This window comes from Panthera leo, chromosome A3 (genome assembly GCF_018350215.1).
Source record: "Panthera leo isolate Ple1 chromosome A3, P.leo_Ple1_pat1.1, whole genome shotgun sequence".
NCBI classification, from domain to species: domain Eukaryota; kingdom Metazoa; phylum Chordata; class Mammalia; order Carnivora; family Felidae; genus Panthera; species Panthera leo.
In genome coordinates this window covers 133,455,603-133,473,072 of record NC_056681.1, presented here as the reverse complement: position 1 = coordinate 133,473,072, position 17,470 = coordinate 133,455,603, and the positions used below count along the sequence as shown (strand labels likewise).

The window sequence follows — 17,470 nt, the reverse complement described above, 5'->3', positions numbered from 1 at the left end:
TGTATGATGCATTTATGCATGTATGTACTATGTATTTATGCATGTATTATGTATTTATGTATATATGTATTATGCATTTATGCATGCATGATGTATTTACGCACGTATGTATTATGTATTTATGTATTATGTATGCATTTATGCATGCGTATATGATGTACTTATGCATGTATGATGTATTTATGCATGTACGTATGATGTATTTATGTATTATGTATGCATTTATGCATGTACATATGATGTATTTATGATGTATTTATGTACGTATGATGCATTTATGTATTTATGCATGTACGTATGATGTATTTATGCATGTATGTATGATGCATTTATGCATGATGTATTTATGTATGTATTATACATTTATGCATGCGTGTATGATGTACTTATGTATGTATGATGTATTTATGCATGTATTATGCATTTATGCATGCATGCTGTATTTATGCATGTACGTATGATGTATTTATGTATTATGTATGCATTTATGCATGTACATATGATGTATTTATGATGTATTTATGTACGTATGATGCATTTATGTATTTATGCATGTACGTATGATGTATTTATGTACATACGATGTATTTATGCATGTACGTATGATGTATTTATGCATGTATGTATGATGCACTTATGCATGATGTATTTATGTATGTAATATACATTTATGCATGCACGTATGATGTATTTATGCATGTTTGTATTATGTATTTATGCATTGTGTATGATGTATTTATTTATGTATTATGCATTTATGCATGATGTATTTATGCATGTGTGCATGATGTGTTTATGCATGTATGATGTGTTTATGCATGTATTATGCATTTGTGCATGCATGCATGATATATTTATGCATGTACATATTATGTATTTATATATGGATTTATGCATGTATGCATGATGTATTTATGTACGTATGATGTATTTACGTATGTATTATGTATTTGTGTATGTATGTATGTATTTGTTTCTTTGAGTATGCTCTACACCCAACATGGGGCTTGAACTCACAACCCCAAGATCAAGAGTCACACGCTCTCTGGATGGAGCTGGCCAGGCGCTCCCATTTAATCTCCTTTAATTTCTCTCAGAGATGTTCTGTGGTTTTCAAGTGTTACTGCAGTTCTTTTGTTAAATTTATTCCAAAATATTTTATTCTTTTTGATGTACCTCCCTTGTTGGACTATTTGGTATACATGGTGTTACCCCACAGGACTCAGAAGCTGTTTTTCTTCAGTATGTTTTATGTCGGTGCTATAGGCTGGCTAATATCTATCGATCCATCTCTAAGTTTACGGACCCTTTGGCCATCGCAAAGCACTGTGTAGCACATCTAGTAAGTTTCTTCATTTCAGTTATTAACTTTTCGACTCGGTTCAATCGGTTCTTATTAATACTTTCTATCTTGTTAGTGATATTCCCTATTTGTTGACTCATGGTCATCATATCTTCTGTTATGTCTTTGAACGGATCCGTAACAGCTGCTTCGAAGTCTTTGGTAAATGCAACATCTGCATCTATTTACAGACAGTTTCATTTGACTGCCTTTCCCTTGTCTGTCCTAAGTTTCTGTTTAAAACTGGCCATATTAGGGGCGCCTGGGTGGCGCAGTCGGTTAAGCGTCCGACTTCAGCTCAGGTCACGATCTCGCGGTCCGTGAGTTCGAGCCCCGCGTCGGGCTCTGGGCTGATGGCTCAGAGCCTGAAGCCTGCTTCCGATTCTGTGTCTCCCTCTCTCTCTGCCCCTCCCCCGTTCATGCTCTGTCTCTCTCTGTCTCAAAAATAAATAAACATTAAAAAAAAATTTCAAAAAACAAAAAAAACCAAAAAACTGGCCATATTAAATAATATAGTAACTCAATTTTGATTGCCTTCTTTCCTTGAGCATTGCTGTCATGCTGTTTTTGGTTTTTTTGCCAGGACTTAATCTGCTGAATCTTTCTCACCCATGGCACGTAGCAGCTGATGTCTCTGCTCAGTTTTTCAAAGACTTGGGTTTTATTTTTCAGCCTCGCTCTAGGGGTCACCCCTCTGTCCGCATAGCTCAGTGGTCAGCCAGGGCTTAATAAGAGCTTATGTCCAAATACCTTCAGCCAGCAGGGCACTGCCCTCTGCCTATGTATCTACATGTGGGTTAGAGAGCTCATGCAGCCGTCCAGCACTTGTGAAGTCGGCCTCAGCTTTTACTCTCCCCCAGGCCCTCTCGGGCCTCCCCACAGCCAGCATCGCGTGGAAATCTTCTCAAGTCCCCTGATGGCTCTCTTATTTCCAGGATCTCTCTATTCAATGCATGCCCCACATCCGCAGGATAGCAGGGCTGGAGGAACAGCCACTGTGCGGGGTTTCTGCCCTCCACTCCAAATCCAGTCAGCTGCCTCTGGCCAGCCCTGCACCAGCGGAGTTACTTTGCCAAGGAGCGAGGAGTGGAGGGAACCTCAGACAAGAATAGCACAGATTCCCACTATGCTGACTCCAAGTTTAGCAGTTTCTTTCAGTGGATAAATGCTTCTCAAAATGTTGTTTGTTAAATTTCCAGAGCCCTAAAATGGTTTTGGTAAGTCTGTCCCGTCTTCTAACCGTTTTGGGGAGGGAAAAATTTGCCAACCTCTCTGTTCCTCCATAGCTGGAAGCTCTGTCAGTCAGGACGGGGTTTGGGGAGGCTGGCACAGAAACGCCGTATGTGCGGGAGGTAAATCAAATCAAACTTCCAACACAGACCCAGACAAGAAGACACCTCCCCATACCTGGCGAAGTCTTCATGGCAAGAGCAGATTGCCAGACCTCCCTGAGGACAGTGAACTGAGTTCTGTGCACGGGAGATCATCTCCAGATCTGCCACTCTAAGAGAAAAGTTGTGAAACACCAAAAACCCCACCTGCTTTACCCGCAAAGGGCAGCCGTGCCACGTTCACACAGGATTCAGAGGTAGTGGGCACTTCAGATGCTGCTGTCCTCCCGAGGGTAGAGTAACCACCTCTTCAGGATCACCCCGCTAAGGGACACCAGGTTCTGGTGTCTGGTGACCAGAAGACACTCTTGAGTCCTCCCTAGAGACGTGCAGGCACTCTTATGTTCCTTGAGAAAACTTCACCATCCCTTGGGAAGTCCGGCCTTGCTGGGTGATCTCCCTGCTTTCCTGACCAGGTGTTCTCTCGGCCACAACAAAGAGATCTCACTGAGCTACAAATGTAATAAAAGTCATGAGGGATTTGGGGTGTTCTTTTACAGAGCCTTATTCATGAGAAACTGGAAAGGAGCTTAGCTGTATTCACTGGACCAGATACAAATAGTGACACTGATATATGAAGTCACCCAGTTCTTTCCTGTCCTCACACTGTTTACAGAAGACTGAAATGAACCAAACCACCCCACTGTTGGTTTGTAAAATCCAACTTTTGCTCCCACACCTGGCTCAGTAACATAATGAAAGTCACTTAATTGTTCTCCAAGTTGACTCAAATATACAAGTAAAATTGGGTTTTGGCTGCTGGCATTAAGCAAGATTCTCTCATCTTTCAAAATACAGACTTTTATAGTTTACGTCAAGATTTAAGGCCTTTGGGGGCTAAGTCGGTTGAGTGTCCAGATCTTGATTTCAGTTCAGGTCACGATCTCACGGTTCGTGGGATCGGGCGCCACATCAGGTTCAATGCTGACAGCACAGAGCCTGCTTGGGATTCTCTCTCCCCCTCTGTCTGCCTCCCTCCCCCACTCACACCCTCTCTCTCAAGAATAAATAAATATTTTTAAAAAAGATTTGAAACCTTCGGATTCTAGTTCAGAATATTATCTGATTAGTAGTCCCAACTCAGCCTGTCCCAGTAAGTCAATAATTATGCATAAACTTAAAGCTTTCAATAACAGCAAGAACTACATCTGGCAAACAATGGAATGACAGAATCTTGGGAGCAACTGAGAAAGACAATTATCTACAAAAAACGCATCCAGATTTCAGTCTGTTCTCGTTGCTACTACAACCAGGACTCTGAAAAAAAGAATGCTTGGAAAAGGCTTCACATCACCCCTCCCAGTCCCCAATTCAAAGATCTTGGGCCTCTACCAAGCAGAAGATTAGGAATCTGTCACTCTCTGTCCATCAGGGGCTGCATTTTAACGCCGGGTCCCGACCCTCCCCTTCCCACCAACACAAAAGACCACGCATCTTTTTTCTATTACACTTTAGGGTGAAAAAATTTATAGGAGAAAAGCAGGAAAAGGAAAACAAGTGATTCAATTAATTCTTCAAAGCTCTTAAAAGCAAAAGAGAGACTGTGAATTACAGTTTTCCATAATCCACATTTTGGCTCAGAATGCCAAAGATCCAAGAAGTGGGAACAGGAAGAAGGCACCACGAGAGCCGAGCCAGAGCTGAGCCGGCCAGGACTTCTCACAAGTGGGGACCTGGAAGGAGAAGTACAGACTTCAGCCTGCCCTCTGGTTGTAGGTTTGAGAAATCGGTCAGCTCGTGCCCAGAGCCCACTCGGCCGTGTTCAAGTACACATTTGGCTCGCTAATCTCTGGCGAGATTCTGAGGTTACAAATCGAATGCGGCTCAGTCCCCGTGTTCTCAGGTTCCAAGTCTAGCACGGGAGGCAGACACGCACCGGCCACCACGTGCCCGCCACTCGCCCAGCAAGCCGCAGGGGCTCTGCAAACTGTACCTCACTGAATCTGATATGCCTGCATTTTCACGTTTAACGTCTGTGAAATCAAGAATGCTCTCCCAACCGGCAGCAAGTAATCTTCTTTAGTGATACATAATATAACGGTATAATGGCATCCTGTATTTAATGAAATACCGTATACCTCATTCAGTCTCTGCTACGGTCCTATGAGGTACGAATTATTATTGTTCCTAAGGTACAAATGAGGAAAGTGAGGGTAGAGACGGGCTAAGTAACCCAGATGGTGCGACCAAGCTGCCGAGAGGGTGAGGACAGGGTGGGGTGGCTCTATAGCCGGGACCTCAACCACAGCGTGACCCTGCCTGTGAACAGATCTGTACAGCACAGCACCACATGCGACCTCACAGGGGCCGTTCAAGGTGAAGGGGGCCTAATTCTGGCAGGAGGGGGGAAAGACGAAAAGGGGAAAGGGCTTCGGCCCAGAGCTTACACGCTGTCTGACCGTCAGGAACGCATGCTGCGGTGGGGGCTCCCGGCAAACAGAAAGGAACCGAGCGTAAGACGGCAGAATGTGTGCTCCGACTACGAATGGCTCATCACGTCTGGGCCCGTCCGGGTCGGGGAGCGAGAGCCGTGACCCAGAGCGGGCAGGAAGGCAGGAAAAAGGCACAGAGGTGCTGCCAAGCGGCCCAGCTGCAGAGAGCCAACGCGGAATCCGAGGCAGAAGGGAGCCACGGTCGGGCAGACAGTTAAAAAGGCCATCGCGGCAGGAGAGCACAGGCCAGAGCAGAGGGCAGGCCGCCAGCGGGCAGACTAACGTGAGCGTCCAGGTCCAAGGCTGCGGAGCAGGATGGACTTGGGGCATCAGGAGGGAAGGGACGGCAGTTAACGAGCGCTCATGACATGGCAGGTGCCGTTTTAAATGCGTCACAAGTGTGTCGCCCCCAGAACAAGCCAAAGCACCAAGAGTTCCTAGCGACGGCCACGCGTGGAGGTGACAAGGAAGCAGCAGGGATCCTGGATCGGCCTGGGCTGCTCAGCCGGAAGACGACGCCAGAGAGAGCGTCAGCGAGCAAGCAGGGGGCCGAGGCCCACGAGGCGCTCCGTGCTAACGAGGAAGCAGGGGGCCGAGGCCCACGAGGCGCTCCGTGCTAACGAGGGCTGGGTGCGGAAACGCACAGGGCAGGGGAAGGGCCAGCACCCTTCTCTGGCCGGGGGGTGGAGGGGGGACACCTGCAGACAGCCAGCTCACGCCTCCTCCCCGTAGGGCTCGTTCCCCTCCCCCTCCCCCTCTTACTACTTCTAAACACCTCACCCTGCATCCTTAAGGATCATCTGCCAAGAATTATCTTTATCTCCATCTCAGAACTTTTATTTACTAAAATTTATTTATTTTGAGAGAGAGAGAGAGACAGAGAAAGAGCAGGGGAGGAGCAGAGAGAGAATCCCAAGCAGGCTTCATGCTGCCAGTGCAGGGCTGGAACCCATGGCTCAAACCCATGAACAGTGAGATCATGACCTGAGCCAAAATCAAGAGTCAGGGGGTGCCTGGGTGGCGCAGTCGGTTAAGCGTCCGACTTCAGCCAGGTCACGATCTCGCGGTCCGTGAGTTTGAGCCCCGCGTCGGGCTCTGGGCTGATGGCTCAGAGCCTGGAGCCTGCTTCTGGTTCTGTGTCTCCCTCTCTCTCTGCCCCTCCCCCGTTCATGCTCTGTCTCTCTCTGTCCCAAAAATAAATAAAAAACGTTGAAAAAAAAATTAAAAAAAAAAAAATCAAGAGTCAGACACTTAAGCGAGCCACTCAGGCGTCCCTCGGAACTTCTAAATTTTTTTTTTGATATTTATTTAGTTTTGAGAGACAGAGAGAGACAGAGCGTGAGTGGGGAAGGGGCAGAGACAGAGGGAGACACAGGATCCAAAGCAGGCTCCAGGCTCTGAGCTGTCAGCACAGAGCCCGATGCGGAACTCGAACTCATGAACTATGAGATCATGACTTGAGCTGAAGTTGGACGCTTAAGCGACTGAGCCACCCAGACGCCCAAAACTGAGAATTTTAAAAATATTTAATTCAAGAACAACGATAAACCTATTACATGCCAATATAAACATTTTTGTGACAAATATATTTTCAAAAACCAAAACAAAATTAATGAGAAGAGTGGCAATGTTTTACGCTTGTGCAAGTCTCTGTAACCCCTGACTTAACAGATGACGGCTGAATCCGCAAGGGCTCTACTGTGGTATCACACAGCAGGCTGGAGAAAGCCCCATCCTGCACCCGTGAGAGAATGAAAACGAAAAAGGCAAATCAAGTCTAAATGTCACAGAAACCGTCCTGACCTTCCCACCTCCTAGAAGGGTCTCAAGGACTCCCGGGGTCTCTGGACCACACTCTGCAAACTCCTCATCGAGAGGGGGGCAGACAATGGCAGTCCAGCGGGACAAAGAGCAGAGCAGCCAGATTAGCCCCCAGATCGGAAAAGAAGTGGGGACGCAGGAGAATCTCTGCCCCGTGTTAGCAGACACAAAAATTAGATCAAATAACAAATTCTGCTGGTGCCAGTTTCGTTTCATTGTTTGGTGGGGGAGGAGGGGTGCAATATATCAAAATCATGATCTCATTCCCCTCAATTCTGATATAACCTCCCTTTATCCGTAAAAAACACTGCTATAGAAAATATTATTGCTAATAAAAGTATGTTCTATTGGTATTGGGGGTAGGAAAAATGACTTACTTACAGAAGCCATCAGATGAAGCCCAGGTAAACTAAGAAACTCACCCAAGAATTAGAATGACAAGCGTTAGCTTCCCAATAGTGTTCAAACTAAGATTAAATTATTTTACTTTTATACACGCAGGTTAACAATGAAGGAAAACAACCCCGAAATAAAATGGGTGGGGCACTGATCATTGCCCATAGAAAATCCACACACATACAGCGGGGAAGAGCGGGGTTTAGTAGCTGGGTGCATGGGCTCTGGCACTGAACAGATTTGGTTTCAAACTCAGAGCCTGCTGAGGACCAGGGTATAGACCTGGGGGAGGTATGTAGCTCTGGGAAGCTGAGCTTACAGTCTGAGAGCACAGGGCAGTTGTGAGGACCAAATGCGAATTCACTTCCGCACTTAATGTGTATCTGACATAGAATTTGGATTTAATAAATGTTAGCTTTTCATGGTAACTTAGCTATTATCAGTTTATTAGCGATTAAAGTTCTATTGTCCTTTGGGGATTTTACCCTATTCACTTCTTAACTTTTATTCTTCCCTTTCATTGGATTTTATTTGCAATCCTTTAAAGTTTGTTTTCTAACCATTTTAAAGCTCTGGTGTTTAAGAAAAAAGCTCTGCATAGTAATCTAAATAACAGCTCTCTAATCACTGGGGTTTAAAAATCTTTTTTTATGTTTATTTATTTTTGAAGGAGGGAGAGACAGAGCATTAGAGGGGGCGTGGACAGAGAGGGAGACACAGAATCCGAAGCAGATTCCAGGCTCCAAGCTGTGGGCACAGAGCCCGACGCGGAGCTCGAACTCAGAGTGCGAGATCATGACCCGAGCTGAAATCAAGAGTCAGACGCTTTAACCGACTGAGCCACCCAGGTGCCCCCTTCATGAAATTTACACAAAAGCTCAATTTTCACTGTAAAAAATAGATGCCAATCATTTCTATTACCCTCTGTCTATCTTTCCATAATTGCTCTAAAATGAATTATTTAATAAGCTAGCAACAAGTAGGAGGGGGTCAGCACTTTTTTCCCTACACAAATCAATTATTCAGAACTATTTTAAAATTCTATTTCTTGTCACATTAAAACAGCATTTTAAAATCTGTATTTATTATGTACTTTATAAAGCCATTCACAATACAAAGGCTCAATGGTGCTTGCTATCCTTCCAAAAAACAACTAGGATTTTTGTGCTGTCTGCTAAACAGGTGAACGATTTTTGTTTCTCCAAGTAAAACACACACACACACACACACACACACACACACACACACACAACCTTGAGCAGAATTTCGGTCAATAAACAATCTAACAACATCCAGGAATTTCACAGATCTCCACGCGTGACAGTTACTGGTTTTGTGACTGTGTTCTAGTGAATTCGCCTTCTGGAACCTCCGTTTCATGGTCTGTACATAAGTTACACCCTCCCAACCCCCGTTGGGCGGTTAAATGGGATGTTTGTCAAAAGCACTCCGCAAGGTCACTGGCACCTGAAGCCGCTCCATCATTCAAATGCCAAAGTCAGAGTCCAAAGGCTCGACTGCGTCACACTGCTTCTAACACCGTGAAGACAATGCTCACACGTGTCAACACATGTATGGTAGAAACGCACCACAGGCGGTTCATCAGTTAGCAAGCCCTGATTTTCCAAAACCACTTCCCCATTTCTTACCTAAAAGTGAAAAAACAAACAACCCAGTCTCAAAAGCTTTTATGCTCACAAAACCTCAACAAGGACCACCTCTTTTATGTAAGTTGCATGTGTTATGACGCATAACTGAATGAGTTTGCTCACCATTCTAATACATGGTTATGTGAGCTTTTTAATGTTTCTTTCAACATTCTGGCAAGGATTAAGATCTTAATGTAAAAGTAAAGTTAGTTTTTATATTGGGAGGGGGACAAAACAGAAGAGACTCCTAAATATGGAGAACAAACTGAGGGTTACAGGAGGGAGTGTGGGAGCGGGGAGGGGGCTAAATGGGTAAGGGGCACTCAGGAATCTACTGAAATCATTGTTGCACTATATGCAATTTGGATGTAAATTTTAAAAAATTAAAAATAAAATAAAAAAAGTAATTTAAAAAAAGTAACATTAGTCTCCAGAAGTACCCAAAACCAGAAGATGAGTCCTTACACTTTGCCAATGAAAAGCACTCTTATTTTTAATTACTATAATTTTCTAGTTATTTTTAATAATACAAGAATTATTTTTTTAAAAAGAAGAATATATTCACCTAATTGGATAATATCTCCAAAACTTTTGTTTTTTAACAGATTAATTTGGAATAAGATATTAATCTGACATTTTAGACAGACCTGATGTGGCAGAACCTCATTGAACAAGAAATCTGTGCGCATTTCTCTTTATTCTAACACATTCAGATGAATAGCACCACCCAAAGTAACACCTTTATTTACTAAGGGAGGTGTATTAGTCTCATTAGCATCCCTACATTGATGTAATCCCCCTACTTTATCTAAAAACCCTGCGTAAGCCTAAGGAAAAAAAAAAAGCTTCCCTTACTTGCTCAAGGATGACTGAACCATCTTAACAGAGAGATCCAGTTTACGATTAGAAATAAACTTGGACTTCAAATACCTCCAAAAGAGACTGTATTGGTGAAATGGTATAAAGGGATCTGAATCACAGCCTTTCCTGAGTGCAGGATTTTATGGAACGATGCTATGTCCTCAAGATTCTTCAGAAATCCGACAGAACCTGGACATCCTATTACCCATCACCAAGTAATAGTTTTTCCTCCTTGTGAGAACTGAGCATACTTAAAATCCTTAGACCCTAAGCACAATATGCCACAAGGCCACTGCACCTTTGTAGATAAAGATACCTGCGTCTGTGTTCTACAGAAGAGTAACACACAAAACTCACCCTTTGCTGGGGACCCTCTCCCTGTTGGCTCTCACTGCTTTTCCTCAATCAACTTAGGGTATTTCTTTTCTAATGATGCATCCTCATGATCATAATGCTTAGAAGCAAAAAGTTTGAGTCCCAGGTGCAATCAGACCCACCCACCTAGTTCTAATCCCAGATCCATCACTTACTAACCTCTGTTTCCCTGTGAAACAGATCTGACACAGTACCTCCAAAGGCTTAAGTGCGGGTGCATGTGCTTTGCACAGTGACAAATATACAATAATTACTGAAGCATTACCTATTATAAACATAAGATAACATAAAAAACCAATTTTAGGGCGCCTGGGTGGCTCCATCGGTCAAGCGTCCGACTTCGGCTCAGGTCATGATCTCGCGGTTTGTGAGTTCCAGCCCTGCATCGGGCTCTGTGCTGACAGCTCAGAGCCTGGAGCCTGCTTCGGATTCTCTGTCTCCCCGTCTCTCGGCCTCTCCCCTGATCATGCTCTGTCTCTCTCTGTCTCTCAATAATAAATAAATGTTAAAAAAAATTTTTTTTAATAAAAAATAAAAAATAAATCAATTTTAGAATTACTTATGGTTTTATAACTGAAATTCAACTTCTAGCCCAGCAATACCAAAAGAGCCTGTATCTTTATCCCAAACCACTACAAGGCTTCCAAACATGGTCCACAGAGAGCATAAAAGAAAACATCTAAGAGTCCAGTTTCCTTCCTGCCACATGTTATTCCCTCTCCTGGGAGGATAAGATTGTCCTCAGTGAAGTTAATATTTTCCCCAGAGTTCCTGCTGAGCCACGAACCACTGCTAATTAACTTCATGAGGACAAATTTTCAAGTGACTTGAGGTTTCTGCCTGCCAGATGCCATTTCCGAGATCATCATTCCTTCCTCATAGAGTTGGGGCAGTTCCTAACGACATTTTTATCTAGGAATCCATACTGCAGGAGTCTTGTTAGTAATGGCAGGTAACAGGTGGAAACAGACCTGGACGATCTGCTCTTTGGGGTCCTCCTGGACTGAGATAATGGCCAGAGCAGCTCTAACTGCCTTTTCTTTCCTTAACCCCACCCTGACCCCTGGGGGCTGCTGCTCTACAAGAGCCTAAGGGGCAGAAGAACACGGAGGAAGGGGGCAGGAACCAGGAAGAGAGCTGTAAGTCAAGCCATGGAGTGCTGTAGCAGGAACGAATATAATCTGTCTGGAAATACGAAACCAAAAGCAGATGAAAAAAATACTCAAAAGCAAGAGTCACAAAATACTTATTCAACAGAACAGAAAAGATAACCTCACCTACCGAGAGCTTCTATCATCTATATGCTCAACAATGGGACCAAAAAATAAGTAAGAGATCCCCACCGAGTTCATTTTCTGGGAAGAAGACAGGATGAATTCCAGCGCACAGCACTCAGCGTGATGGCATTGAGCGCTTACAGCAAGCTCTGACATGGTATCAGGAGGAAAAATCCCCAGCAGAATATCTGTAACTAAGAATGACCTCTGAGAGCAGATCGTCCGGAATGTGAACAACTCTTCCTCCTGGCCGAACCCTGTATGCAAACAAAAGCTCACCTGGACGCCCAGAGTATGAAGCAGGTAGGCACGTGCTCTTTAGCTGAGTCACCGGTTTAATCTCATTTAGACCCCAAAAAGTGAAGTGACTTGGCCAAGGTCCCAAACCAAAGAGTCCGAATTCAAACCCATACTCCAAACCAGTGCTCATCCGGTCAACCACTAAGGCCATCCAGTGCAAGAGTCCGAATTGGGTCTCTGCTCATGACCTAGCCTGCTGTTTGTCATCATCCATGAAGGAGGCAGCTGAGGAAAGTATTTGTCAATATGTCTCAAGTCTTAAAAATACACTTTCGCATAATTTCTACTTAGCACCAAATATCTGTACTGTTTCCAACTGTTTCATTCTACTGAACATGTAGTGAATGGGTGATGCACACACGGTCTGGGTTTGACTACTTTCCAAGCCAGCTGCTCCCTCCTTTATGCTTCCCCAGCCCTGAGTACATTCTTCTTTTCTAACACTCATCGCAATGCGATTGGGAGTGTGACAGTAAGCATCTCGCTGAGACAGAGCACGTCCTCGTGTGCAGCACTGGGTCCCAGCACAAGCAAACAAGTATCTGTTGTGCGACTGTCTTAACGTCTCCAACCCAACGTGCATTTCACAGGGTTAAGGACCCTATCTCCATTATCCGTAAGTTTCTGGAAACACCGAGGCAAACAAGATATGTTTGTTCAAATTGGTGGGGGAGGTGGGGCGATATAATGGTAAATTTAAAACTACTTTCCTACACCTCTTACGATATAATCCCGTCCACAGCTTGGCAACCTGTCAGACAGGTACAAGTTTACTGTATATATCTACACCTTTTACGTTTTTTTCTCTAGACCATTTGTTTTGTTGAAAATTACGTGCCAAGTTATAATGAAAATACTTCAGGTGAACTTCTCTCAGTTAACGGGCTTTTCTACTCTTCCTGTTGTAATCATCCCACATTTCTGCTCTTTGTATTTAAATAATGGCAGTCCCTTTGTGCTGTGTTCCAGAAGTCTGAGAATTTTCAGAACTCAAAATAAGTTTTCCCGTAGAAAAGTTAGAAAACAAAAAACTAACACGAAGGGCGCTTAGGTTCCCACGCCTGTCCACAAAGGCTTATTTAGCACATCAGAATAGCACAGAGCCCAGCCACACAGTGCGGCCTTCTCCGGCAAAATGCCTCCCTAATTCCAGGCGGGTATGCCCGAAACACACTTCTACTGCCCTTCCTCTTCTAAGGCCTACACCCACTCCCCCATTCCCATCCATTGTGCTTCCCTCCTCCCGTTCCGCAACCCCCCCTCCCCCGCCCCGGGGACAGAGATGGAAGGGAAGTCCAGCACCTACGTCCAGGTTCAAGAATGAGATCCGGGACTTTGCTGCAGGTAGAAAAGGAGACAGAGCTACTAGGCTGGCAGCCCCGAGGTGGAGGTCAGGGCTCTACAGGAGGCAGAGGCTGCAGCCCAGCAGCAAGGGCTCGAGGAGACTACCGGGAAGGAGCTTGCTGTCATGCAGAAGTCATGGTATCATTCATTCATGCATTCATTCATTCATTCGATAAATGCTTACTGAGAACATACAACCTCCTAGGTGCTGCACTACATTCAGAAAACAAAACAGACAGCGTGTGCCTGCTGTTTTGCCTCCCAAGGGACATTTGAAACTATCTGGGAACATTCATGGGTGTCCCAACTCGAGGGGGAAGGTGGTACCAGCACCTAGTGGGTGGGGGCCAGGGATGCTACTCAACAGCCTGCTGTGCTGTCCCCATGTCAGCGTTACCCAGCCTGAGGTGGCAGCAGGGTGGAGGCTGCCGGCTTTAAGCAATTTAGGACAGCTCCTCTTGAGAAAATTATCACAGTTTAGAAGGATTTTTAATGTAACAGAACTGAACTGTGATCTGATTCTATCAGACTGAAATGAGCATTGATATGTACAAAGAGGGACACTTACTTGTGCATGTTCTCCACTCCTATGATGATCATGATACAGTAGGAAATTCCACTTTGTACGAGAAAATGTAAGGCATACCTATAAAAATAAGAGCACCGTTAGAAGAGGGACACCCATCCGCAGACATCAAGCTGGAGCCATTTAGGCTACAAAGTGCTTCTGTTTAACACGAAACAGCCCCAGATAAAGAATAAGGAGTCTCACTTCCACGGCCTAAAATTCTGTGAATACCTTAGAGGGAGTCCCACATCACAAGCCCCAGAAGAGCTGGGAAAATTAAACGAAACCCCATAAAGGCGCACTCAGTGCCCTGGCATGCCGCGTTTCCTAGCTACGTGAAAGCACTGTAGGGTTATGTGGCTCAAGGATTACAGCTTTTTCCATAACTCAAGGCACAATGACGAAAAGGTAATAAATCTGGATTTCAGAACAGTCCCGACAGAACATTAGTTATTTGTTTTCCCAAATACCTAAACTGCTTCTCCTAAAGCAACAAAGAGTACCAAATGGTAGTATTTACTACAAACCAGGTACCCCCAAATCTATTTATTCTGAAAACACGATGGCTCTAATCAAATAATCTTCTAATCCTTAACCTGCAGTCACCTACCCATAAAAAAATTCTGGCTAACGTGACACAGAAGTTCCTAGTGTTCTAATGTAGAGATCCACCACTGAATGAGAAAACTAACTTAACCATTCATTTCACAACATTCAGGCAAAACATGATGAACATCTCGGTTTCAAACTCAATCCAAGCCATCCCTGAGATCACGCATATATGGACACACACACAAACTTACAATTTTCTTTCCCCATCGATGGCATGAATAATTTATGAAAAAAATTTGCATACCCTTGTATACAACTTACAATATAAACAAGGATCTTAACCTATGATTGAAATTATTTTTTAACCTAATCATTATGGAGTCACAGGCATCACCAATGTGGAAAAGTTACTTAAATTTTTGAATAAATTTTTCCATAGATATATTATGAGAAGTAGGCGCCACGTCAGGGCCACAGAAGAAACATATTTTATCCTCTATACAGAGTATGCCAGTCTGTCTGTCTCCGCTTCCATCTAACACACACACACACACACACACACACACACACACACACACACACACGAAAATGACATCGGCCTGGAATACCACTCTAACCAGAAAGTCGTAAGAAAGCAGAAAAACACGTATGAATATAAACTGAAACAGAAGGACGCTTTAAAAACACTAAAACACACACTTTCCTATTTCTAATTAATTATCCACCTCCTATTTGTGGCCAGCATTGACAATTCACTGACACATCTAATGTGGAAATGCTGAAGAGGACTGCTAGACACATTAAGGGCTTTATTAACTGAGAGTAGAACTCAGTAAAGACATTCGTCTTGGGGTGACTGGGTGGGTCGGTTGGTTGAGCGTCCGGCTCTTTCGGGTCAGGTTACGATCTCACGGTTCAGGAGTTCAAGCCCCACATCGGGCTCTCTGCTGACGGTGCAGAGCCTGCTTGGGATTCCCTCTCTTCCTCTCTCTCTCGCTCTCTCAAAATAGATAAACTTTAAAAAAAAAAAAAAGACACTCATCTTAAAAAAATGTTTTGAGGACTCTTGGGGAAATACGTATTTTTTTCCTTTTCTACGAGTAAATTTCCTTGGAGCACAGGGATAGACAACAACTTTAGAAGCTGAGGGTTTCATTTCTCAAACAGCGCCATGGTTCCTTATAGCACCTTCAGATGCCCCGTCCCCTGGCATCACTGTTCAGAAAATGTGCTTGGCGATCTTTTGGGGTGCAACATAACGCTCTGCCAGCCTCCTGTTGTACAAGCTTTTATTACTGTGACAGTTCAAGTTCATCCATATGAAGCAATCTGCCGTCGCCTCTGTTCCATCCACCTGCACGACAAGCATCAAGGTGCTTTTCCGCTCGCATATAAGGCACTGGTGGACTTCTTCACAAGCACCCACATGCGCTCACCCCACTTGCTCTCCTTAGTAAACTGAGAATAAATACGGAGCGGCCACTGAGTATTTTTCAGGCTTAGGAGGTAATAATGAAAGGCGTTGACTGGGGAATCTGGCACACAATAAGCACTCAACTCTTAAGTATTATTAGTAAAGTAGAAATTCCAGATAGGAGGTATCTTAAAAGTCTATTATAATCCAACCCTCACCATTTTAGAGCTGAGGAAACTAAGTCCTAAAGTCACATACCTAGTTAATACCCTAACTGATGGTAAAACTCAAGTTGTTTCTTCCTGGGCAACTCACCCACTGGCTGACTCTTCAAGGGGCCGGGCGGGAGGGAACCCACACACTTGGCTACGTAGTCTCTCAAGCTGCCCGAGGGCTTGGAAAACAAAGGGATCCTTTATCTCAAAACTTCAGTTTGTTTTTAGATCTCACATCTTACTCATTTTGAATTTCAAATCACACACAGGTATAAATTTTACTTCTAGCAAAAAAGGACACAAGTTGAAAAAAGGTTGAGAAACACCTCTCCCGATTGTTCAACTGATCTGTACTGAGCATGTGTACTTTCTGACAGGCACCGTCCAGGGCACTAGGAATACAGACTCAATAGGACACAGCCTCTGTCCACGGAGAGCTTCCAGTATGGAGAGGAAGACGGGCAACTAACAGACGATGTGATAAATAACATACTGTGTGGTAAACACTAAAAAAGAGATTAGAAAACCTAAAATTTCCAATCTGGGCCGCCAACTGCACGATGAGAATGACAGATGGTAACTATGGTGACGGCCTTGACCCTGGGTGATTCTCCAGGTTCACAACGAGCTGGTTACTGGGCTAATAAGCTCCTCTCTGTAGTATTACACCTTTGGCGTCTCATAATAATCACGGATTCCCTTTCACAGATAAGGAAATGAAGCCAAAAGGGTTTGAGTAGCATGTCCAAAGTAAAGGGCTCCCGGCAGAACCCAGGTGTGACTTCAAAGTCTCAGCTCTGTTCCACTACCCTTCACGGTTATCAGAGAGGGTTAAATAAAGTGTAAGCAAATTCTCAACTTGCAGATGATGGTTTAAAAAAAAAAGCTGAGACAAAACAGAAGTAGGTAAAATAGCCAATGATATTTACAAAGTACTAACGTATGTCTTCCGAAGGGGAAGCCGTCAAAATCAATAGCAGCTACGATTACCGTTGAGCCTAAAAACACAGGGTGCTGAACTGCAAAATGAAAGGACACTCGACTACTTCCCTCACATTCCAATTAGCATACAGTTATGTGAGCCGGGTGCAGAGACTACAAAAACTTCTCTTGGGGCGCCTGGGTGGCTCAGTCGGTGGAGCAGCCGACTCTCGATTTTGGCTCAGGTCACGATCTCATGGTTCTTGAGATCGAGCCCCACATCAGGCTCTGCACTGACAGCACGGAGCCTGCTTGGGATTCTCTCCCTCTCCCTCTCTCTCTGCCCCTGCCCTGCTCACTCTCTGTCTCTCCTGAAATAAATAAGCAAAATAAATAAATAAATTAAATAAATAAATAAATAAATTAGTTAAAAGAATTTCTCTTCCCAAAGAAAGGAATATAAAACATTTTTTCCTGCGAGAAAAAAAAAGAAACAGAGAACTCTATTTTTAAAAATCCTGGTTATCACATGTAATTTGAAATACTAAAGAGTATAAATAAAGTCAGGCTCCTCGTGGCCCAGTGTGTGAAGCATCTGAGAAGGCAAGAAAA

At 44.1% G+C, this 17,470-nt stretch overlaps 1 protein-coding gene across 3 annotated transcripts in view; it reads right to left on the bottom strand.

Moving 5' to 3' along the window:
* Positions 1-17,470, bottom strand: part of MBOAT2 (membrane bound O-acyltransferase domain containing 2) — a 126,343-nt gene that overhangs the window by 57,849 nt on the left and 51,024 nt on the right. For all 3 annotated transcript variants that reach the window (XM_042933721.1, XM_042933722.1, XM_042933727.1), the window contains exon 3: positions 13,757-13,834. In XM_042933721.1, coding sequence (XP_042789655.1) covers positions 13,757-13,834 — 78 coding nt within the window. The remainder of the gene's footprint in view (positions 1-13,756; positions 13,835-17,470) is intronic.